The sequence below is a fragment of the Drosophila bipectinata genome, chromosome XL, assembly GCF_030179905.1.
Source record: "Drosophila bipectinata strain 14024-0381.07 chromosome XL, DbipHiC1v2, whole genome shotgun sequence".
Lineage (NCBI taxonomy): Eukaryota > Metazoa > Arthropoda > Insecta > Diptera > Drosophilidae > Drosophila > Drosophila bipectinata.
Window position 1 is genome coordinate 11,017,442 of NC_091734.1, and position 24,789 is coordinate 11,042,230.

General features: G+C 38.3%; 3 protein-coding genes across 4 annotated transcripts; 2 read left to right on the top strand and 1 right to left on the bottom strand.

The window, feature by feature from the left end:
• Positions 1–182: 182 nt before the first annotated feature.
• Positions 183–5,575, top strand: rngo (DNA damage inducible 1 homolog rngo). The gene is made up of 4 exons (XM_070281965.1): positions 183–816; positions 3,766–4,273; positions 4,334–4,619; positions 4,705–5,575. The coding sequence occupies exons 1-4, from the start codon at positions 582–584 to the stop codon at positions 5,116–5,118; spliced, it is 1,443 nt and encodes a 480-aa protein (XP_070138066.1). The 5' UTR covers positions 183–581; the 3' UTR covers positions 5,119–5,575.
• Positions 5,576–5,905: 330 nt separating this feature from the next.
• Positions 5,906–7,274, bottom strand: eIF2alpha (eukaryotic translation initiation factor 2 subunit alpha). Its single transcript, XM_017231462.3, has 2 exons — positions 6,453–7,274; positions 5,906–6,387 (listed from the first exon to the last, which is right to left on the bottom strand). Exons 1-2 carry the CDS (start codon positions 7,145–7,147, stop codon positions 6,048–6,050), a joined length of 1,035 nt encoding a protein of 344 aa, XP_017086951.1. The 5' UTR covers positions 7,148–7,274; the 3' UTR covers positions 5,906–6,047.
• Positions 7,275–7,942: 668 nt separating this feature from the next.
• Positions 7,943–14,872, top strand: eIF4H1 (eukaryotic translation initiation factor 4H1). Of its 2 annotated transcripts, none has more exons than XM_017231460.3 (5): positions 7,943–8,037; positions 10,472–10,777; positions 10,837–11,141; positions 11,756–12,031; positions 12,096–14,872. In XM_017231460.3, the coding sequence occupies exons 1-5, from the start codon at positions 8,006–8,008 to the stop codon at positions 12,260–12,262; spliced, it is 1,086 nt and encodes a 361-aa protein (XP_017086949.1). In that variant the 5' UTR covers positions 7,943–8,005; the 3' UTR covers positions 12,263–14,872. The 2 variants fall into 2 exon arrangements, with proteins under 2 accessions (XP_017086949.1, XP_017086950.1); XM_017231461.3 differs by having other exon boundaries at positions 10,837–11,036.
• The last annotated feature ends 9,917 nt before the right edge of the window (positions 14,873–24,789 follow it).

Consider the following 24,789-nt stretch of genomic DNA (forward strand, 5'->3'; position numbering starts at 1 on the left):
TGCCATCTGCAAGAACTACTTAATTAAATAAATGGCTTTTGTTTTGTTAATAATTATACAAAGTTTTATTTATATTTTAATAAATATTTAAAGAATAATTAAATTGATTGAATAAAATTTTATAATTTACATAATAATTTGACATTGCCAATTAAGAAATATTTTAATAAAAACTTTGTTTGAAATGCCAAATTATTGAAAATTATTTTTAGGCCTGTTCAAAATTCTTAGTTAAATCTTCAGATGACCCAGGGAATCTGCACTAGGGCGAACTGCGGATGAACTATCGCTTGGTGTACGGACTATCGCATGGTGGCCAGCCGATTAATAACCGAATGCAACCGTGCCGTGTAGGCGGCGTTGTCAAAAACAAAGCAAAGAAGTAAAAAAAAAGAACCTCCAACGCACTTCCAGAGCAACATCCCGATCGCCAGATATAAAGCATCCAGCCCATCGAGCGCACTGCCCCCACATCCTCTTCAGAGTCAGTGAAACGGGAAAATATCTCACAACTGTATCCATCCAGCGCATCGTAGCGCCTAGGAGTAGGAGTAGCAGGAGAGAGAGAGAGAGAGAGCAGTATGAAAATCACAGTGACCAGCGATGATAAGGTCTTCTGCCTGGATGTGCCCCAGGATCTTGAGCTGGAGAACCTCAAGGTCCTCTGCGCCATGGAGATTGGCGCCGATGTGACCCAACTGGTGGTTCTATTCAACAATCGGGAGCTGACCAACGACAAGCATTCGCTGCAACAGTGCGGCGTCGGTGACGGTGACTTTATCCTGTTGGAGCGCCGAAGGATAGCCCAGAGGCCAGGTGAGATGGGGGGTCATTGAATGCTCACATACATAGCTATGTGGGCAGGCGAACGGTGGAAACGGTGGGCCATCAACCGCTAAGTGGGTCATACGGTGTTGGTGGCTCCATGATAGAAGCTTCTCGCAATGGTGGTGTAATGTCTTGGATGAGACATCCTAAATGGTTAGACTTTAAGAAGTAGTTTAAGGGTTTAAGTTTAAGTTTTTTTTTTTTAGTTTTTAATGCGTAGTTTAAGTCTTAAAATAATAGTGTGTAAAATAATGTACAAATTTGAAGATTTTGAATTCCTAAAAGGATATTCTTATGATCCTGTAGTACTCCTGTTTTAGGATTTACGAATTCTGATGAAATAGAGCTTGTATCTCCGTTCTCAGAACCCTAGTTTCCAGCAACTCTGTGGGCTTACTAATAGCTTGTTTTAAGATTAAGCTTCCTGGAATGTATGATTCCACATCCAAGCTTGAGAAATCCTGCCCTTCTGCCCAGTTCGTTGCATTGTTTACCTTATATGGCTGTGGCTTCTCCCATGACATGAACACCAGCGTTTATTTCTTTTTTGGAAAAGCGCAGATCGCCAATCTTTGCGGCGCAGTTGGTGTTAAAAATAAACCAACTGCCGATTCCCCGCAGCTATTTTTTGTTATAATTTGTTTTTAATTTTTTTTGTTATTTTTTTTTGGGTCACGGGGGCCACCGGCAAGGCTTATCGCAACTGCAGCGGAGGTGGACATGGACATGGGAGGCAGTGTCTATGGAGAAGCAGTAGCAGGTGCTCCTCTGATTGGTTCGCTTTCGCAGAAATATTTTGCGTATTTGGCGTTCTTTGACCCCCGCCGTATCGCAGTGCGTGGTTGGCCTTGTCATGGCATACATATGTTTGGAAATCTTTGTCTGTTTACCCTGACTGGTGGCTGGTTGCTGGTTGCTGGTGACTGGTGACTGCAGTCAGGTGTGTGTGGGCGTTGCAAAAATTTCAATTTCATTTCATAAACACTCGTTGCAGAAGTGGTCTACATATCTACATATATGGTAAGGGGGCTAAAAGAAAACAAAGATATACATATTTTTTTAAATTTTTTTAAATAAATGCTTTAACATCTGGAATATTTCAAATCGATCTGGGAAATACTTTAGAAGATAATTTTGAAGTCGGACTTCAGTGTGGGCTCCCCTGGCACTCAAAACTTTAAAGGTTTTTTTCTCAAAACCCTTTTTTTGAAAACTACTCGGCTGATCTTGATGAAATTTTTAATAATTCTTAGTAATAATCCTAAAAATAATAGTAATCAAAAAAATAGTGGTAAAAGAATCCCTAATTAAATACATTTAACTGGTAAATGAGCAAAGGAAAATATAATAAATTTTATTAAAATTATTTTATATAAAAAAGGGCCCAAATTTTTAAATATTAATTTTTTTATTTTAAAACCTCTGCAAAAAATTTAATTTTTTTATTATTTCGTCTTTCTCCTTTTTTCATTTACGGGTTTAAGGTAAAAAGGTTATACTTTAAGGTTCCTAAAACCCAACTATTATCAATTAATTATATGAAATGAATATTTTTACAATAGAAAGACCCTAATAGAAGAATATTCTTATGATAATACTATATTATTATCATAGTGTATTGCTAAGTAGCTCCCTTTTTAGGCTTTTAAGTTTCTCAACCTCTTTTTTTATTATTGAAGCTATTTTTTATTTATTTTTTCAATTATTTTATTTTATTCTAATCTACTAATTCTAATCTTTTCAAAATTTCAACCTAATCCGATAAATGTTTTTGGGGCTATACATATCAGAGTGCCTCAAAGGAAAGCCGGGAAACTTTAAACGAGTTTTTTAAAGAAAAAAAAAGTCTGTTTGTAATGTCGGTGATCTCGATTTCTCGAAAATGGATTAACTTATCGGTCTAAAATTTTTACACAATCCTCTTGGATATATTCTCCAGGTAATAAACAAAGAAACTTATTTTCAAAAAACTATAACTAATTTTTCCAACAATTTAATGAAAAAATTTCAACAAAAACTAATTTATATTCAACGTAAGGCCATTTATGTATTTTTTTTAAACTAATCAAATCAAAACACATTTTTTTCGAAAACATTTCTTGCAACGAAGTGGAATGTGGAATTAAAAAATATATATACATGATCTATTGTGGTATTATCTTCTTACAAGTATGTAGCTTCTACTTAATTAAATAAATCTTGATAAATAAAAAGTTTTATTTTTTTTTTGTTCCTTAAAAACAAAAATTATTCAGAATAGGTCTAAGGTCTGGAAAGAAGATTCACGAGTACTGTATTTTTATACCCGGTACTCGTAGAGTGAAGGGCTTTTGATACAAATTTTGATGCCAAAATATTTCTATAGCTAATTTATAACCGAAAAACAAAATTCAGCCAAATCGGGCGATTTTTAGAGGAGATATAGCCATTTATACACCAATTTCGATACTAAAGTGTTGAAATATTAATCGCGTGGATCTCGAAGACTATAAAATATAGATTTATCCGATTTGGAATATCCTAAAGCCCATCCTGAGAACCCATTACCTTGAAGATTATCCTAGAAGGGTGTGGGTATATGAATACCGGGTATAACATAGTCTATAAAGTTAGAAAAGCTCCCGATAAGCATGTCCGTCTGATCGGTCGACTATATATCCTATAACTTCCATATAACTGATTGATCGAAAATGCTATAACTTTAGTGTTTTTAGAGTTAGAAAGTTGGGATTTCCTACGAATGCTGTTCCTACGATTTCGATTAGGGTCGTCCAACTATATCCTATAGCTGCCATATATATCTAAACAATAGAAAATCTTTGGTATTTTTAAAGATAGAAGCTTGGGACTTTGTATTAATTTTAGTATTCGAATAAATTGCTAATAAGGATCGGCCCACTATAAGCTTTATTTCCGATATATATCCGATATTTTTAGGGCCCCCCAATATCGCTAACCAGCAGTCGGCAATCAGGAATCTGGACTTTAGCAGCATCGTCGTTCCCGGCACGAGTACTGGCGCCAGTCCGCCCACGAGAAGCACCCAACAGCAGGGCGTGCAACCCGGAATACCGCCACAGTTCGAGAACCTCACAGACATCCCCCCGACCGACGAGTTCAATGTGAACTTTGACGACGATCCGGCGACAGTGCGCCAGATGCTGCTCTCCAGCCCGGAGACCCTGGCCCTGCTCCGGCAGTATAACAAACGCCTGGCGGAGGCCATCGACTCGGGCGACCTGGAGACGTTCGCCCGGGTGCTGCGCGAGCACATATCGGAGCGAAAGCGCATCAACGATCAGAGGATGCGAATGCTCAACGCGGATCCCTTTGACGAGGAGACCCAACGCCTTATTGCCGAGGAGATCAAGCAGAAGAACATCCAGGACAACATGGCGGCCGCCATCGAGTACAATCCGGAGATCTTTGGCACGGTTACTATGCTGTGAGTCAACACCTTTGTTAGGGAGTCCAGTACGCTAAAGGATTAACCCTTTCTTTCCAGTTATATCAACTGCAAGGTGAATGGAATACCGGTCAAGGCCTTTGTGGACTCGGGCGCCCAGACGACGATCATGAGCAAGGACTGCGCCGAACGGTGTCACGTCAACCGGCTGATCGACACGCGCTGGAACGGTGTGGCCAAGGGCGTGGGCACCCAGCCCATTCTGGGCCGGATCCACATGGTCCAGCTGCAGATCGAGAACGATCATCTGACCTCCAGCTTCACGGTGCTGGGGCAGCAGCCCATGGACATGCTGCTGGGCCTGGACATGCTGAAGAGGCATCAGGTAAGGATTCTTCTCTCATGTGGAGACACCGAGGAAAGCAATGCTTTTGGGTTGTTTAATTAGTGGGTGCATGCTTCCGCTTCAGTGTCTGATTGACTTGCAACGGAACCTTCTGATCATCGGCACCACAGGCACGACGACGCCCTTCCTGCCGGAGAGCGAGCTGCCGGCCAGCGCCCGCCTGACCGGCAACTCCGAGGAGTCGATGGAGCAGCAGGCCATCGAAGATGCCATCGAGCAGAGCAAGCGGGAAGGTGGCGGCGGTGGCGCTGAGGGCGGTGCCAGTGGCAGTGGCACTACCACAGCCGGAAGTGCTATTACTGCTGGCGGTGGACCCAATACCATACAGCCGTTTGACCGATTCACCGAACAGGACGTAACCGATCTCATGGAGCTGGGCTTCCAGCGCGGCCAGGTGCTCACCGCCCTGCGGGTCTGCAACGGTAACAAGCAGCTAGCCAGCTCGGTGCTGCTCAGTGGTGGTGGCGGGTTCAGCTGAACCAGGTCCAACCGTTGGATGATGAGGGAGCAGCAGACCGCATTTCGGAGAAGAATACCCTGGAGACGGCAATAGAATAGAATTGAGATACCCATGATCCCCAGACCAACGAAATACTCCGAGCAATACCAAAAAAAAACAGAAAAAAAAAAACAGGAAAATTGAAAAAAAAAGAAAACTTAAATGAACTTTTAAAAACAAAATAATAATTTTTATAATTTAGTGCAATTACTTTTTAATCGATTGTACAATAGTTCAAATTAGGATGCATTTCTCTCCACTAGCGGATCAATTTTTTACAAAAAAAAAAGAAACACATAGCAAGGGTTGGTTTTTTTCTAGAAAATATTTAAGTAAAAAAAAAAAAAAAAGAAAATGTAAAATTAAGTTGAAAAGTAACCGAAATGCATAAATAAATGGAATTATAAACATATAAAATACAACACGCTGGACACTGGACACTGGAAACTGGACACTGGCCACTGGTGATGGATACCAAGTCCGCAGTAATCGTATTATGAACGGAGAGTGGATTCAAAAAAAAGAAAAAAGGAAACTTTGCCTGACTATAAATATTATTGATTATAAAATATATATATATATATATATATATATTGCAATTTATACACAAACACACATTTAAAAACAATATACAAAAACTTTGATCTAGTATTAAGTTGAAAATGAATTGGGTTTATTAATAAAAAAAACAAAAAAAAAAAAAAAGGCCGAGAGTATTGTTTTTAAAATATTAAAAAGATTAAAAAATAATAGCAAACTGCATTAATTTCGTACCTTTTAAATTTAAATATTTAATATGGTATAATTTATAAAGAAACAGCAATTTTAGGAGATAATTTTCAGAGCAAAAAATATATATAATTCCCATGATCTCGTCTCTGTTTCTCTGTTCCGGTGCCATCACTATACTAGTCCTCGTCCTCGTCCTCGTCGTCGTCATCGTCATTGTTCGCGGCCGTCGATGACGAATTCTTATGATTGAACTCCTTTTCGGGATCGAATTGCATGCCCTCCTGATCGGCGCCGTCCTCCTCATCGTCGTCGCCGGCCACCTGGGCGTTCTCGGCCTCGGCCCGCTCCAGCCGCCTGGCCAGATCGGCCTCGTCGATGGCGGTGACCAGCTTGGGTGCCATTATCACCTTGAATTCGCCCTCGTACCTCACGATCTCGGCCCGTATGTTCTCGATGGCCACCTCGAGGGCTTTCAGGCCGTCTGTCTTCTTGGTCGTGGACGTGGTCATAACATAGCTGGAAAGGATTAACAATGTATTACTATTCTAGGAAGGCTCTGCTTCAAAAACACAAAAACTTACAGTGGCGGTGCTATCAGATTGATCCGGATGGGCAGCTCCTCGGTGCTCAACTCCAGGCCCTTGGTGAGGGATGCCTTGACGGCGTCAATGCCCTCATAACCGTAGCAGGAGCACTCGATGTCAGCCCGGATTTTGACCGTTGGCGAGACCAGCTTGCGCTTGATGTTGCTCAGCAGCACCTCCTTGGTTTCCGCGTCCAGATTGCATTCATCGAAGACCGAGGGATCCGTCACGGACTGCTTGAAGATGTCGTAAGCCACCGTTTTGCTGTTGTACTTCTTTTCAAAGTACCAAGCGGTTTTCTGGTATAGCTCTTCCAGCTTTTCGTTGCCATCGTAGCCGAGAATGTCGGCCACATGCCGGAGCAGGGAATTGATGGCTTTCGCCTTGGCGAATCGCTCGGTACACTTTTCCACATCCTCGGGGGAGACACGACGCTTGGACAGATCAATGTAGCCCTTCTCCTTGTCCACACGAATGACGACGACGGGTTCGGTTTTGCCAACTCGGATCAGCTTGTTTATGGAACGGATGCGACGTCGTGACAGCTCAGAGAGCAGGATCATGCCCTCGATGTTGTTGTACTCCAGCAGATGGACGTAAGCGCCCATTTCGGCAATGGAAAGTACATTTACCATAACGACATCCTCGATCTCGGGATATCGCTCGAAGTAAAAGCGCGACGTTAGTGCCATGGTGGAATATTTACACACAGAAATTCAAAATGCACTCGGTGATCCGGGAAAAAACGTGTACAATTTCTGCCAAAAGGGCGTAAGAAGAAGAGCGGTGCCGCCGGGCAGTGTTGTAAGTGTTATGTGTATTAGTGCTGGCAAAACATCAGAGCACTATCGGTGTTGGAAAATTTTAAAAGATTTTTGTTTAGAACTATCGATGTTTTGATAGATTTTTCTGTTCCAAAACAGGAGTGTTATTTTTATTAATTTGATCTCATTAACTAATATTTCTTACGTTTCACTCAATTTTCTTATTTTTTAAGAAAATTGCCAATGAAATGCGATTTGTCGTTATCCTTTAAAGCATCGAAACATCGATAGTAGAAAATATCGTTTTTTGTCAGCACTAACGCGAATTGTCTGTTGTGAGCGGCGAATTCGAATAGATCTATGTTTACCAACACTACCGTAATCATTCATTATTTCTGCGAAATATGAAAATTATATGCTTACTCTAATACATTTTCTTTAATGAATCAATTCAACCACTTTAATCCTTTAATAAAATGTCGACAGCACTACCGAGCTGTAACGTGGATAGCACGGCGAATTGGCCAGTGCTGTTTGGTCCTCTGGAATACCGGCAACTTCACAATTGTAATTTAATTTCATAATTTTTTAGAAAAATGTTTAATTAAAATACGATAACGATCATAACCGAGTCTCGATCGTTTTCGGTTATATTTGTTGCTTGCATTGTGTTAAAAAAAATATCATCGCTAATTGGTTGGTGTGGACACACTGGTGGCCGCGGCGAAAACCGACGAGCAGTCAGTCTGCGGATTGCAGCGAATTCGCTCATTTGAAAAAAAAAACATGGCTGGAAGAGGTGGTTATGAACACGCTAGGTAAATATTATCAATTATTTTCGGTAATTGCCGCCGTCCGATCGTCGCCGCAGCTAAAGGATGCCAGTGAAAGTGGTAGTGGTGGGGCGCGAGTGTTTATGCAAGTGCAATTCCCGTCGTTATCCCAAATCGGAAATAATGCACGCGGTTTGGGGTTTGGGCAAAAAGGCAACACCATCCCACAAACACACTCACGCGCACACACTACACACACACACACATACACATATACACAACACACGCGCGCACTCGCCCCGACAAAAACACACACACCAACGCAGAGGCGTGTGTACGTGTCTCGGTCGTTGGTCGCCGCCTTTCTATGTATGGCTGTGTGTGTGTGAGTGTGTGTGGTGTGCTTGGTGTGTGTGTGTGTGCTGGTGTGCGTGTTTTTTTTTTTCCACATTCTTTTTCCTTTCCACCGTGTGTTTTATTATTTTTCGTTTTTTTTTTGTCTTATTTTGCGCTTTTCCGAAAATCTGCTGCTGCAGCCAACGCCTGCGTCGCAGCCGGCAGATGCGGCGCCGCCACTGCCGGGCAACGCGCCCCAAGCGCCGGCAGAGGAGCCGCGCCTCCTCCAAATGCGCCGCCACACCTCCCACCCCATCGCGAAATATGATTCCAACAATGATGCAGTTTTTGTCCAAAAGCGCGCGCTTTTCCAACGCCTTCATACACCTGTCCAGTTACCGGTGCTCACAGTGCTTATACGTAGTTGTTGTTGTTGTTGTTCTTTCTGGTGCTTGCAACGCGCCACACATGCCACATGTTCCTCCAACAGTTCGTGGGAACCAAAACCACCGGCTACCAGGAACAACTAAAAATAAACAATAGTCTGGCGGCTGAATATTTAATCACCGAGGTGTTCTTTCAAATAGTATTCCAACTTTTAAATGAGAGCTGTCATAGAAGGACATGCCACGACATGATCCATCCAAAGGATCTATCAATAATACCCAAAGCTAGAATAGACCAGGCCTCTAAGTTTTTCAACCAATAGACCTCTAGAGGCTGGTAAAAAATATAAATAATAATGCTTTGTTTATCAACAACGATGATGAACCCATAATGAGTTTGTTGATAAACAAAGTAATACTGAAAGTAGGGTATGAAAGCCATTCAAGATATAGGTTACTGATTCAAGATTTATGCCGAGCTCTGCAGATCGTCTCAAGTAACCAAATAAACTCGAAAAACAGTCGTGATTGTTTAAATAATCATCAATAAACGGTCGTGAAGCTTCAGAAACAGATTTGATTGAGTTATTCTTGATTCATAGTAATCTATAGGTTGTTCTGATGTAGTATATGGGGATACAGGTACTAGATTATATTCATTTCCTTCTTAAATAAACAAAAATCAGTCTTGAGAGTATAAAGAGTCATTAAGGTACGAGTTAATTCAAGAAAGTGCTTTAGAAAGGGTTGTATTCTTCATAAACTACAAGGTATTTACTATTTTGGTCTGGAATACAGAGATATAGGTTCTTGAATAATCACTTAAGGCTTTTAAGAGCATAAATACATTATAATAGCTATGTACAATCAACAAATAGCTTTATAAAGAGAGTTATTCTATAATAATATTAATCTATTTATTATTTTTGTTTATTATAAAGAGATCTAACTGGATCTAACTAATCTCAGTCTCAAATAAGCAAATAACAGTCTTCAGGGCATAAAAAAGCATGAAAAAACATGTTCAATCAAGAAAGTGCAAGTCTAAAGCTTTAGAAACAGAGTTACTTTAGTTACTCTTCATAAGTAGTAACCTTTATATTATTTTTATATAGTATACAGAGTTAGAGGCTCAAACAATAACTAAATAACGGTCTTAAGAGCATAAGAGCATCTGAAAAAACATGTCCAATCATGATTGGGCTTACAAAAAAGAGTTATTCTTTATAAATACTAATATATTTATTATTTTTTTGAAGTATATAGAGCTACAGGCTCCAGAATATTAATAGAATACTAGCCTATGTCTAAAATAAGCGTAACACGCTCTTTGGAGCTTAAATTAACAAGAATAATCATGTCCAGTCAAGCAAGTTCAAGCGTAAAGCTTAAGAAACAGAGTTTCTTCAGTTATTCTTTATAGTTAACGGAAATTTAACGAGATAACGGGAAGATAACAGTCTTACAAAACAAATAAACATGTCCAATCAAAAATAAGCCTGCAAACAGCTTAAGAATCAGAGTTACTTCAGTTACTCCTCATAAACCCTAGTCTATACATATATTATTTGAAGACAGTATATAGACATCTAAGCTCTTAAATAACCAAATAACAGTATTTAAAACACCCACAAACAAGAACAAACATGCCCATCGAAGAACGAACATGGCTAAACACGCTTTAGAAACAGTTACTTAACCTACACCCCCAAACTTTCCACAAATACTAATCATTATCATAAATTTTCATCTTCCAGGAGCGGATTCGGTGGAGAGCGGCATGTGAAGCAGTTGCCCACGGAACCGCCCTTCATCGCCTTCGTCGGCAATCTGCCGCAGGGCCTGGTCCAAGGCGATGTCATCAAAATATTCCAAGACTTTGAGGTGAAGAACGTGAGGCTGGTTAAGGATCGTGAAACGGATCAGTTCAAGGGCTTCTGTTATGTGGAGTTCGAGACGCTGGACAATCTGGAGCGGGCCCTCGAGTGTGACGGAAGGATCAAGCTTGATGATCTCTCCGCTCCACTCCGCATCGATATAGCCGATCGTCGGAAAAATGATCGGTAATCTTGGAATTCTATTCATTAAGAGTAAAATATATTATTTGATATTTTTGTTGTAGCCCTGGTGGCGGCATTGGAGGCGGTAATGGCGGCGGCATGGGTCGCGACGGCGGCCGAGACGGATTCCAGAAACGCGGCCCGCCACGCCAGGGCGGCGCAACGCAGTCCTATAGCCGAAGCGGACCTGGTAGCAGCGGCGGCAGCAGCGGGGGCGGTCGCGAAGGCGGCGGCGGTTCGGGTAATCGCGGCGATAGTAGAGGTTCGTACAATGATAGTTATGGTGGTCACAATGATAGAAGTCGCGGCGGCGGCGGCAGCGGCGGTCCAGGCACTGGCGGCGGTGGCATGAATAGAGGATACAATGGTAAAGCATTTTTATCTGCCGTCCAACCAACCAACCAACCAAACCAAAACCAAAACCAAAAACAACAACAACAACAACAACACGTAGCTGCATCCCTCGTAGAGCTGCCAGAATAGTAGTTGATTCTAAATCAGGAGAGCAATCTCGATTCCTTTGTATCCTTCAGCTTTCTGTTTCTAATCTCCTGTCGTATCCTTTTTCATGAGTTGGTTATGCTTTGCTTTCATTTGTGCCGATTTTCGATGATATTTTTAAGATTTTGGAAGAACTTTTATGATTATTTTAAGTTTTATTCTGTTAGTTGATGATATTAAGTAGCGGAATATGGGTAGTTCCTGCAGTCTCTTGATATTATCTCTAAAGACTATCCTTCATTTTGGCTTATTTGGCGATTACTTTACCAGATCCTCGATCCTAGATCCTCGAAACCCAAATCCTAGCCTGAGTTCAAGTAGTCCAAGCACACACTCTCTCTCGCTCCGATAGACTTTGAACGACTCCTCCCACCCGCACGCTTTGTATCTTTGATTCTGCATTTAGTCCAGCATGCAGAGACGATGGGACACCCACCCCCCTCCCAGATAGATCCAATTGTAATCCCAATATCGTTGCAGATCGGCCGGCGAACCGTGGTCGGTATGGAAACTTCAACAACGACGATCGGTTCGATCGCAACCAGGATCGCGGTGATCGAGGCCAGCGGGAGGGCAGCTATGGCAACCAGTCGAGGGACGGTGACCGCTACAACAACTTCAGCAGGCACCGCGACCGCGAGCGCACCCACTACAATCCCAACCAGCAGAGCGAACGACCCAGCGGTGGTATCGGCGGCGGTGGTGCCGGCGGTATTGGAGGTGGTGGCGGCGGTGGCTCCTCCATGGGTGCCATTGGTAAGTTTCCATTTGATGGCCAACGAGTGGAATATTTTGTAATATATTTTTCTACGAATTATAGATGACACGGAACGGCCACGCCTGCAGCTGAAGCCGCGAACCATTGCTGCGCCCATTAATGCGGTGGCCGAGACGAAGCAGTCGGCCTCCATCTTCGGGAACGCCAAGCCCCGGGAGGAGAAGTTGAAGGAGCTGCAGCAGAACGTCAATCACAATGGCGATAACTAGGGAGAGGTGGAGTCCGCAATATTAATATGCCTGATATGATATTTTGGTCTTGGAGTCAGCAGAGAAAGAGAACGATACAGTGGGATGAGTAAAAAAGAAAGAGAAGAAGAGAGGAGTAAAGGAGTAAGAAAAGGAAGAGAAGAGCAAATAAAAAGGAGGAGGAGGAAAATGAGTCGAGAAGGATAAACAGATGGAAGCATCAACAGCATGCATATATAAACACATACATTAATTAATACAAACACTACGCTACATATACATATTATATACGACAGAGATATATGTAATACATTACACAGAACGATAACGATAATAGATGATGGAACAACAGGCTGGCCTGCCTCTGTGTCTTCTCAGTGTCCAGTGTCCAGTGTTTGAGTCAGCGAGTCAGTAAAGTAAACATTAAAAATAATACCACTTAACAGATGCAGAAGCCCAGCCCAGCCAAGCCACATGCAACATGCAACATGCAACATGCAACAAGCAAAATCCCCTTTCTTATTCTATGCAGCAAGCAGCAACATCGACAAAATGGGAAAAAGTCTATATATGTTAGTCTCTAAGCAGCGATAAACCTTTAGTCTCTTGAACATGGCCCAAGTATATATGACTATATATATATGCATATGAGTATCGGAACATAATATATCTGTATGCATATAGATGCCTATGTACTGAGAACCGTGAGCATAGCAGCTCTATGCACGCTGCTATTTGTTAATTAAGTAAAATGCATATATAAACAAAAACAACAAAAAGTTCTACCATTAAGTCATAAATAGTAAAACAAACAAAAAAAAAAAACAACAAAAAAAGTAAAAAAAAAAAAAACAAACAAAAAGAAAAACTCGAAAAAGAAAGCAAAAATCGAAAACTTAAAAAAAACCATCCCTTTTTTGACGAAACGTTCAGCGTAGCGCAGGCAGGCAATTTATACAGTTTATAATATATATACCTATATATATATATTTATATATATATATACTATATATACAATAACAAAACTATTACACTGAAAGAAATAAACAACAACAACAAAGGCAAGCAAAACACCAACTACGTACGTAAAAATAGCGAAAAAGTGAAAGAGAAAGCCAATGGAGAATTAAAAAAAATCGTTGAATTAATGATATAGAAAGCTATATAGAAAGAGATCCAAGTCCAAGTCGCAAAAAATCCAATCCAACCATTAATTTTCAAACTTTTCCCTTTGAATACTTTTCAATATTTTGTTACTATACATATATCTCCTATATATATATCCTTCGAAGAAACCCAGCCAGCCAGCCAGCACCAAAGCACCCAGCACCCTCCTCCATTAATACACTGCACAGAAATCTGAATTCTTTTGTAGATAACCACAAAAAAAAACAACCAACAAACACCCTTTGTATAAGACGCTAAAAGTTATGGACAAAAAAAACAAAAATATTAAGAAACAAATATAAAAAACCACAAAAAATACACAAAATACACAAAAAAAAAATTTGTATAAATTATAATTGTTGTTGTTTCGTTTGTTTCGATTTTTCTTTGCATCCCACACAGAATTGTACGTAAGCGGAAAAACGCTTTTCTTTCCTTTTCCTTACAAAGAAAATAATAGTAATTTTATTTTTTTTTTTTTAACAATTTTTATCTCCTGAACGATGATAAGTTTTTTTTTATTTTTTGTATCTTGAAAGAATGCTGAGAATACGCGAGAAACTTGTAAATTAATTTGAAAATAAAGCGAAAAAACCTTTACCGAGTTTTCTGTTTGGCGTTTTCCTGAAACTGCGTTTTTCGAATAAATATTTTTTCGAATTCGACCGGAAGTGCACATTGTACATAAAAACAAAATGTCCGCCAGTTACCGGAAGTGAAACCCGGAATGGCTGCCTTTTTATGAAGATTTTTTGCAAAAAACCCTCATTTCTAACTATTTCACTCATTTTTCCTACTAATTCCCCCCCACGACTTGACAGAACAGAAAAGCCTAAAAACCAGAGTTAACGCAAAAAAAAAATAGAACAGTAACAGTAACAAGTAACAGTTAAAGTAATGATTACTTTTAAACAAATATATATATAAATATATATATTTATATATACATATAAAGCTAAAGATAAACCTAACAATTAATTTTTAGCACTAATATCGTAAGCAGTCAAAGATTTACACTAAAACGACAAAATAAACAAAACCATATATTTGTAACTCTCCTCAAAAGGTAAAAAAAAAAAAGTTAATAAAAAAAAGTATATATATATATATATTATATATGATCGAGTTGTAACTTACTTAAATGCTGCTCTAAAACTAATTAAGAACTTTGATATGCATTTTAAAACGCCCATAAAGACAAAGAATTGTTTAAATTACGATTAAAATATAATATATAAAATGGAGAATTTATACAAAGCAAGAGTTAGGCATTAAAGAACTTACATCATAACTGACGAGAAATAAAAGAAATCTATATATACACAAAAGTGAATAAAATAAATATACGCCTATGATTAATGACGAAACTGATCGAGTAAGCCAAGAATAAATAGCAATTCTACTCTTAGCAACCGCAATAAATTCGCAAAAAATGGAAAAAATTATAACAAAAAAATAAGAAAAATGAGTAAACAAAAAAAACTAACCAAAATTAGCAAACAATCGTAAAACAATTTTTACCAATTACCAATAATAATAATAATAACAAGAACAACACCAGCAAAAATCGCAAAGAAACGCTAAAGAGCTAAAACTTCATGTAACTTACATAACAAACAAATTAATATTAATAAATCAAAGTCAAATCAACAGACAACAAAACAACAAACAAACAATGTTTAATTAAGTAAACGACAAACGAACGATAAACAAAACTCACAATCCATACAACCAACATAGACACAACATTATAACGAATATATATAGACATGCATATAAAAATATATATATTTTTTGTTGTTTGAACATTTTGTACGATACGTATATATACATATATATACACATAACTAAATAAATAAATAAATAAAAGAAATTATAATACAAAAATAGAAGCAACTTTCTTTGAGGTTTTATCAGTGGTTTTATATCGGTTTTATCGGTTTTATAGAGTGTTTTTTCGAATAATTGTATCAACTTTGAGTATTTTTGAATAGTATTAAATAGTTTCCATTTTCAACACCCTTTCTTTATGAATGTTAGTATTTTTAGGGGGGTTTGATTAAACTAATATGATACTAATATAGTGCTCCAAGTTCCAAGATAGGGAAGGTATACCATATCTGGTACTTGCGAGAAGTCACATTTTTTTCTCACGAAAATTGAATAAATTGGAACCTTGTTTTTGGAATCATTTCATAGTCTTTTTATTAAATATCATTAAACCATTAATGAATCGGAGCTTAATTCCCCTTCGGTCTGCATCAGTGGCGGATTTAAGGAAAAAGGCCCAGTGGGCAAAATTTTATCAGGGTACATTGAAGGGTATTTAGAAGGGGACAGCCCAGAAAATTGGACAAAATATCTTAAAAATATTTTGTTCCCAGATTTTGATGCAGATTTATGAAGAATCGATCCACAAATCGTTTAAGGTATTCCGTTCAAGAATCGGATGAATATTTCCTAAGATATGGCCTTCGCAGTGGGTCATACGGGGCTCCTCATGCATTTTGCACATTTTGAAGGGGACAGCCCAGAAAATTTGACAAAATATCTTAAAAATATTTTGTTCCCAGATTTTGATGCAGATTTATGGAGAATCGATCCACAAATCGTTTAAGGTATTCCGTTCAAGAATCGGATGAATATTTCCTAAGATATGGCCTTCGCAGTGGGTCATACGGGGCTCCTCATGCATTTTGCACATTTTGAAGGGGACAGCCCAGAAAATTGGACAAAATATCTTAAAAATATTTTGTTCCCAGATTTTGATGCAGATTTATGAAGAATCGATCCACAAATCGTTTAAGGTATTCCGTTCAAGAATCGGATGAATATTTCCTAAGATATGGCCTTCGCAGTGGGTCATATGGGGCTCCCCATGCATTCTGCACATTTTGAAGGGGACAGCCCAGAAAATTTGGCAAAAAATCTTAAAAACATTTTGTTCCCAGATTTTGATGCACATTTATGGAGAATCAATCCACAAATCGTTTAAGGTATTCCGTTCAAGAATCGGATGAATATTTCCTAAGATATGGCCTTCGCAGTGGGTCATATGGGGCTCCCCATGCATTCTGCACATTTTGAAGGGGACAGCCCAGAAAATTTGACAAAATATCTTAAAAATATTTTGTTCCCAGATTTTGATGCAGATTTATGGAGAATCGATCCACAAATCGTTTAAGGTATTCCGTTCAAGAATCGGATGAATATTTCCTAAGATATGGCCTTCGCAGTGGGTCATACGGGGCTCCTCATGCATTTTGCACATTTTGAAGGGGACAGCCCAGAAAATTTGACAAAATATCTTAAAAATATTTTGTTCCCAGATTTTGATGCAGATTTATGGAGAATCGATCCACAAATCGTTTAAGGTATTCCGTTCAAGAATCGGATGAATATTTCCTAAGATATGGCCTTCGCAGTGGGTCATATGGGGCTCCCCATGCATTCTGCACATTTAGAAGGGGACAGCCCAGAAAATTTGACAAAAAATCTTAAAAATATTTTGTTCCCAGATTTTGATGCAGATTTATGGAGAATCGATCCACAAATCGTTTAAGGTATTCCGTTCAAGAATCGGATGAATATTTCCTAAGATATGGCCTTCGCAGTGGGTCATATGGGGCTCCCCATGCATTCTGCACATTTAGAAGGGGACAGCCCAGAAAATTTGACAAAAAATCTTAAAAATATTTTGTTCCCAGATTTTGATGCAGAATTGTGGAAAAGAAATCGAAGGTGTAACTTTCAGCACAAGGGGCCCTGAAAGCCTTTCGTCGGGGGGGCCCAGTGGGCAAGCGCGCCTTTGCCCACCTGTTAAATCCGCCACTGGTCTGCATCCAAAAATCCTTTGGAAGTCCAAGCTTCTTTTTCCAGGTTTTTGATTGAAAATAATGGTACTCGAAGTTCTAAAATAGTATAATAAATACTTGATCTGGCAAGTATTAGCCAAGTTATAAATGTTTTTCCATTAAGAAAAGTTCAAAATTGAAACATAATTTGTAATAATTCTTTATTTAAAAAACGTTTAAGCTTTTAAGTTTGTTTTTAGAACATATTTTCAGAAACGATTCAGAAACTGAATACCATTTTTGAATCAGGGACCTAAACTCTATCGATCTGCATCAAAAGATGCGCAAAATACAAAAATTTAAATTTTTGTGTGATTTTTGGAAAATGTGTACAATTTTTGTTGCTAGATTTTGATTGGGTGGGTGATACATTTCTGGATCTATAAAGTATCATAGGAGTTATCCACATATTTCCATCATAAAAGCATAAACATTGGAACTATTATTAGTATCTTTACTATTTCACAACCGATCGGAATACCATTCATGAATCAGACCTCTAATGCGCTTTAATCTGCATTGGAGGATCATAAAAGCCAGTTAATAAATGTGGCCCAATTTTTAGATAAAAAGCATTCTTGAAATAAAGTGCTCCTTTTTTTGTATGGCAGATTTTCTGGAAATTACTGGTACTTGAAGATCTATGATCGGAAAGGTATAACATTTGATCATTTGGTCCTTCAAACATAAGGGAAACAGACGAAAAGTATGCAACAAAAATTGCATCTTAAGGTCCTAGCTATTTTGAAGATGGATTTAATTTAAAGAAACAAAAGAAAAGACTTGAAAACTTGCCAAATTAATTAGGTTGTTTACATTTTTAGTAGAAAACAAAAGATATTAAAAGGTTAATGACCCAAAGAAAGCCAGAAAGGCACCGGAAGCCGCCATGGTATCTGTTTCTTCTTGCTGGGCAGCACTGCCACTACATGGCAGCACTGTTTGACAAATGGCGCGGTCTTTTGAAAAGCGGCCACCATTTCTAATGGCATTTTTATGTTCCAGTTTGTGTGCGTGTGTGTGTGTGTTTGTGTGTGGGCATGCAAATTTTTGGTTTTTGGCCAAAACGAGGGGCAATAAAATAAATTTAGTGTGTCAACGTCGAAGTTGGTCATTGCGTAGTATGTACATGAAATTTGGAGCATTGGCCGGACAAATACATATATACTATATGTATATGTATGAGGATTTGTATATTTGTATTAAACACCAACACACACACTGGCACGCAGGCCACTTGGCAACTCTCTGATGTCATCAGTTGGCTGCGATGCAGGCTGCCAATTACGACACACACACGCAAATAAAATGTATAAAAATAAAAGGAAAAAAGGAACAAAAACTATATAATATATATTGTATAAAAGGGAGGGCAGGTGTGTGTGTGTTGCACGTGCTGGTGGAAGGAAGAAGATGATAAAAATAAGTAATACCCGCTAGTGTGCGTGGTCAACTAACGGTTCACGCTCAGAACGCATTACCCACCGTCGCATGACCCGCCAACCCATCCACCATCCTCCCATCATTCCATCAAACCAACAACCGTCCACCTTTATCCATTATCCTGCCCCCACCGACGACCTCGTTAGCCCGCCTCTGACAATGTCTTTTCGGTTATAAATACATTCTTCAAAGGTGGCAAATGACATAACCTGCACCACCGCACCACCACCACCACCACCACCCCCACCATCACTAGAATATACCACACCATACACCATTCGCGTCCTCGTCAGGATAATGCTTTAAAAATGGTAAAGTTAACCACCGGGACATATTTCATCCAAACTTCATTAGCCAGCCATAAAATTTGAGGACTCATTGTTGTTCGATTATTTATTTTTACGAGGCAGGATAATGGATAATAGTAATTATATTTTGGGAGGGTCTATTATTGGAATGTTTTCTTCTTCCATTTTTTTTTGGTTTGGTAATTATCTCTATCATTCAAAGGATTTTTGATCCTTGGGGTCAATAGATATTAGATCATCAATTGGGTATATTTTTGGAAAGAGTATTTAAAGCTTTTGCTTGTTTTAGCTTTTATTTCTCATTAGTTTTTATATTTTTTTTAAATAGAATTAACTTTTTATGACATTTTTTAAAGCTTCTTGCTGATCTTAATCGAGTGTGACCATTTCTTTGGTTAAATATTTTAGTTGAATTCCTTATTTAAAAGTGGTTTATTTTAAAGTCCACGTTGAGTTAAATTTTATAGAAATTTATTATAAATTACATGTATATTAATTTTTTAGGTTAACTTACACTCCTTTAAAACTGTGATCTTTGTAAAGTGTGACCATTTCTTTGAAACAAAAATCAATTTTAAGGCCCTACTAAAAAGTTATTCTATTAAAGTCCTTAAAAAATTGTATCTTTATTTTTTATGAAAAATAATATAATTTTTACAATATAACATTACATTGTATTGAATTTACATTTCAATACCTACATTCATAGATCAACCATATAGATCAGCTAATATTGTCCAAGTGTGACCATTTCTCTGTTGACCAAGTGACCAGTGTGACCAGCTCCATTTCAATGCCATATTACAAATTTGCTTCTCTGAAACTTAAACTTTTTATGAAACTTAGTAAAAATCATTTGAAAAATATGTAGATTCAATAATTAACTATTTCTGATAATTAACTACTAATTAATTAACTTCTAATAATTAACTAACTATTATCAACTGATCTTGTTCAAGTGTGACCGATTCTTTAATACAAAACTTCACTTCAAAGCCCTACTAAAAAGTTATTCTATTAAAGACCTTCAAAAATCCACGTAAAACTCCAAATCGATCTATTTCATACGATATGCAGACTTTTGTGTTTAAAACAAAAGAAGTCTTCCTTTAAAGGACCTCCAGCTGTTTGGCCATTGATTGAATTGCTTCGTTGTTTGCTGGTTGTGATTACCCCCCCTTCCGGAATCGGAACCGAAATCCGGTATACCATACCCCTGGAACCACTCCAGCACCACCGCCAAACACCCACAACCGATTTTGCACCCCTTGAATAAATCTCTCTGGTGGCCCATTCTGGAGGCACTGTACGGTGGCGTTGTACAATTCGCAGTGACTGTGTGCCACACACTTAGCAGCGATTCAGTGACTTTCGAGATTTCATTAGCCTCGCTTGGGATATGGGATATGGGATGTATGGTAGGATATGGAATGTGGGATATGTGGCAGGGATAGAGGTAACCTGTAGTAGGTGTGATAGGGGGGGGGGGGTGAGTGCCACACTTCACCCTCCTACCCCCTACCGCCCCTTGCAGCATAATATGCGATTCCATTGACCGCTCTCGGTCTGCTGCTGCGCATTGCAGTTAACCCCGAAAGAACAATGCAGCTAAGTGCACTGAGAAAAATACATAAACGGATTAATTTTTGTTTAAAAATTTGTATCTCATAAAGTGTGTTTAAGATTAGTGTTTTTTTAGTTTTAATGAATAAATAAAACTATCTTTCCAAGCCAATCTTTTAAATATCTTTCAATAACTTAAAGAACTATAACTATATAAGAACTATATATACATACGAACTGTATAACTTCAAGAATATAAGAAATATATATTTTTGTATCGCTACCGTACTCATAATGTACGGCTCCATTAACTCCATTTTCATATTTTATTAAAATAAAGAAACTGCCACTTATAGTCTAAGTTACATGTTTTTTTTCTTTTAATCTTTAACTATAACTGCCAAATTTTTATAATTCATAATTAAAATATTAATTTTTGTATCTTAAATATTTTTTATACATTTTTTTCTGTGCTCGTATCGTGCTCCATTTTCGAGCCTTGCCAAGAACTTTGAAAACGGAGTTGCAGCAGTTGCCTGCCGATGAGGCAATTTCGCTCCCAGCTGGGAATGGGCCATTTCAGCCCATTTTGGCCCATTGGCAGTGCAACTGCACTGCCTTAACCAGGCTAAAAAAAAAAAACAAAATAAAAACAAGCAAAAAAAAAGCGAAAAAAAAGGGGCAACGAGGCAGTGAGAGGCCGCAAGTCAAAAGCAAAGCATTTGGTTTTCGTTTCGTGGCATTTGGATGATTTCTGCCTATTTCCTGGCCAAATACACACCCCCATTTGCCCCCTTGTCGTTACTTGCCTTGCCTGCCACATCTGCCACACCCCCCTTCAGCCCACTAACCGATCCACTAATCGCGTGTTTGGCGCACATTTTAACGCTCCACGTTGTCGGTTGCAAGAGCCAGTGCGCCGTTTTGGGGCACTTGGGGCACAAACACAAATTCCATTTTGATTTTTCGATACAATTTTTAGTTTACTACGAATTTCTATAATAATTTTATTAGGATTGAGGGGAAAAACTATAAATCTTTAAGGTTTTGAAGAATAGGAAGTATTTTTTTACTGTAAGTATATACATTTTTAATTGAAATTGAAATGGTATACATATTTTAATCACTTAGCTAAAATATAATAAACTAGGATTCTTTTTATCTTTAACGCAACAGTATATATTTTTTTTTATCAAGTTTTATTAAAAATTTGTTATAAAATGGAATACAACTACAAGCAAAAATTACAATAAACTCGCCTCTAAAGTCGCGAAAAGTCTTCATTAGAAGTTTCATTGAAAAATATAAACATTAACTTGGCATGAATAACAAAAAAAAACTCATAAAGTAACATTACTTTTAAAATAAAAAAAATTAGTTTTTAAAACTAAAATGTTTAGAAAAAAAGCTTGGGCAGATTTTTTAAAGATATGTTTGTTTAAAGATATGTTTAAATATGTTTCTATCAGTAATCATAAAAACAGAAATTAAACCTATAAATTTTTCTAAAGATTATCCTCTTATTATTTTTTTCCTCTTAAAAGACTCCCTCTCTTTTATAATATTTTAGTTATATTTCAAGCTATTTAATACCTGTATTAAATGTTACATCATTGATATTGTTAATCAATAAGTAAGGTCTTATATAATATACGTTTTAATTTGAAAAAGTGTCAGTTTAACCCATCAGTGATGCCTCGTGGCAGTTGACAAGTGGGTGGCGGATAGCAAGTGGCTTGAGGCAAGAGGCAAGTGGCAAGAGTGGCATGTGGCAGGTGTGGCGGCAGGCCATCTAAACGAAATGCGACCGAGGAAGGTGCGTTGGCAAATCGCTTTTCGCTGCTCTTCATTTCCTGTCTCCATTTCGGCGAAAAAAAACGCGAAAATCTGCAGCCAGGAAATTCACTTGCCATTCTCTGAGCGCAAAAAAAATGTCACAAACCAAAAATAAACAAGAGAAAAACAAAAAAAAAAATGTAAAAAAAAAATAAAGGGAAATTCAAGTCAATTATCCCTCAGCACGTGTCCTTAAATATTATGCGTAATTATGGCGCTGCAAATGGCGATGGCGATGGCATAATTAGCCCTCTCTCTTCTCACTTTCCTCTTCTCTCCCACTTCCTACTTCCATCTTGCCACTTCTCACTTTCTGCTGGGGTATTCGAGCCTTATTACGAGCCTCGTGCACCTCGTCCTGTCGATTATCCTTCCTCCTCGAACTGTCAACGCCTAAAAAACAAGAAAGACCAACGAAGATGTCGATACCCTTCTTGGGAAAATCATTAATGATTTTATTAAGAAATTAATGTTAAAAGTTTAATTTTTTTAAGCAAACTATATTCTTAATTTTCATAGAACAGTGTTTTAAGGACTCTAATTTAATGAGTGGCAGGATCAGGACCTGGAGACCCATAACATGCGCGTCCTGCGAGCCAAAATTTATGCAAATTCCGATGCCTTGGAGGCGGGGCTGGGGTGTCAGCTTCTTGCGGTTCGTTCGAGGACATCAGCCGCCCTTAACCCAGCCCCCCGCCGCATATCCTGTGAAGTGCAAAAGGAAACGCACAGTTGAATAATGTAAGTTATGTTAATGTGTGAGTGTCGGTGGCGGTAGCGGTGGAGATGGAGGTGGGGAGGCATCGCGTATACGCACAGGTGTACATTACACAGTTGCTGCATTTGCTTATGGCCTTTAAGGAAGGGGGATAGAGGAGTGGCTTAGAGGGGAGAGTCTCACCAGTTACCAACTAATCCACCTTCGTCCTTTTTTTTTTTCTTTTGCGTGAAAATGGAAAAGTGCAAGTGGAAAGTGTTTCTCATAACCGAAAGCGAGAGCAAAATTAAATATTCAATTTCCTTTGCCTTTGCCGTTTTTGAGCATATCCTGGCAGGATACAGCAGGACTCAGCTTTTGCATTTCCGTTTATGCTCTTTTTAATTTTCTGATACTCCCCTGCATTAATAATAAATCACGAATTTTTAATATTAATAGTTAAATAAGATTTAATAAAATGGTTTTAAAAGGTGGCTTTGTTTAGTTTCCAGTAGGTTGTAGGTAATATATTAGTTTTTCAGATTTTGTATTAGAGAATTATTCTACTCAAAGCTCTATCGAGCAATTAATAGCCGAGCAATGGCTAGTTCCCTACTATAATAAGCCCACTAGGCGTATACTTAATATTAGATGTTTGAGGAATATTACGTATACGCATGATTTTTTTTGAATGCCAAATAAAATTTATTTATTAAATGAAGTAAAACTAATACTTAAGTAATTAAAAGCCATTTAAGTTTGGTTAGCCATTTATTTATTAAATATTATCTATTAATTATCTATTTAATTATTTTAATTAGTTTTCAATTCTAAAAACACTTCAAAATGGATATATATTTTAAATGGAGGGAGTTGGGTAAACAGGAAACGTAGTGACACCTGACAAGTTGATGGACGACAGATATCGTGGTAACCCCCTTCATACCAAAACTTTCTTTTTCCTTTCACTTCTCAGGCATTTTCCACTTTCTATGCAAGTATGTATGTATATAAGTACAAAATATATAGTATATAAGGATTGTACATATGTATGTGCTTTGCCTCCTGTGGGAAACAGGTTGAGGGATAAGTTATGGGCAGTACGAGTGGCGGGGCTTTTGGGGGGGGCTTTGGGGGTAAGGCACCGCTGTCAAAATGTCGTCATTGTTCATTCATGAAATGTGCTCCTTTTTACATTTTGCCCAACTGTAGCAGCAGCAGTAGAAGGAGAAAAAATAAAAGCAAAAAGCACTGAAAAAAAAATTAAATATTTAAAATCTTTTTTATTAAAAACTGAAAGCCTTTGTTAAAAAATTCTTCAATATATATATTTCTTCACTCAAACTTTTAAAATATAAACTACTCTTTTTTAATTCCATTTCTCTCAGTGCACAAACAGCAGCAACAACCGCAATGGCCGCAAAATGAAATGGAGAAAAAAAAACGTGTAAGAAAAAGGGAATTCCAAATGGAAGTGTGAGGAAAAGAGAGAAAGCAAAAAAAAAATTGAGAAAGGAGTGCTGTGTGTGTGCGTGCTTTTGGGCGTGTGTATGTGTGTGTGTGTGTGTGTGTGCGAGGACACACCGAGGACGTACGTGCGACTGTTTTGTTGTTGTGGCTCCTGCTGCCGTTGTCGTTGCCGCTGCCGCTGCCACTACCGCTGCCATTGCTGCTGTGTTG

Bases quoted from the DNA above. Each gene is read 5' to 3' on its own strand.
- rngo (XM_070281965.1), top strand. From the start codon at position 582: ATGAAAATCACAGTGACCAGCGATGATAAGGTCTTCTGCCTGGATGTG. The intron at 4,274-4,333 runs GTGAGTCAACAC...CTTTCTTTCCAG, and splicing joins TTTGGCACGGTTACTATGCT to TTATATCAACTGCAAGGTGA. The intron at 4,620-4,704 runs GTAAGGATTCTT...CTTCCGCTTCAG, and splicing joins ACATGCTGAAGAGGCATCAG to TGTCTGATTGACTTGCAACG.
- eIF2alpha (XM_017231462.3), bottom strand. From the start codon at position 7,147: ATGGCACTAACGTCGCGCTTTTACTTCGAGCGATATCCCGAGATCGAG. The intron at 6,388-6,452 runs GTAAGTTTTTGT...AATCCTTTCCAG, and splicing joins AATCTGATAGCACCGCCACT to CTATGTTATGACCACGTCCA.
- eIF4H1 (XM_017231460.3), top strand. From the start codon at position 8,006: ATGGCTGGAAGAGGTGGTTATGAACACGCTAG. The intron at 8,038-10,471 runs GTAAATATTATC...TTCATCTTCCAG, and splicing joins GGTGGTTATGAACACGCTAG to GAGCGGATTCGGTGGAGAGC. The intron at 11,142-11,755 runs GTAAAGCATTTT...ATATCGTTGCAG, and splicing joins CATGAATAGAGGATACAATG to ATCGGCCGGCGAACCGTGGT.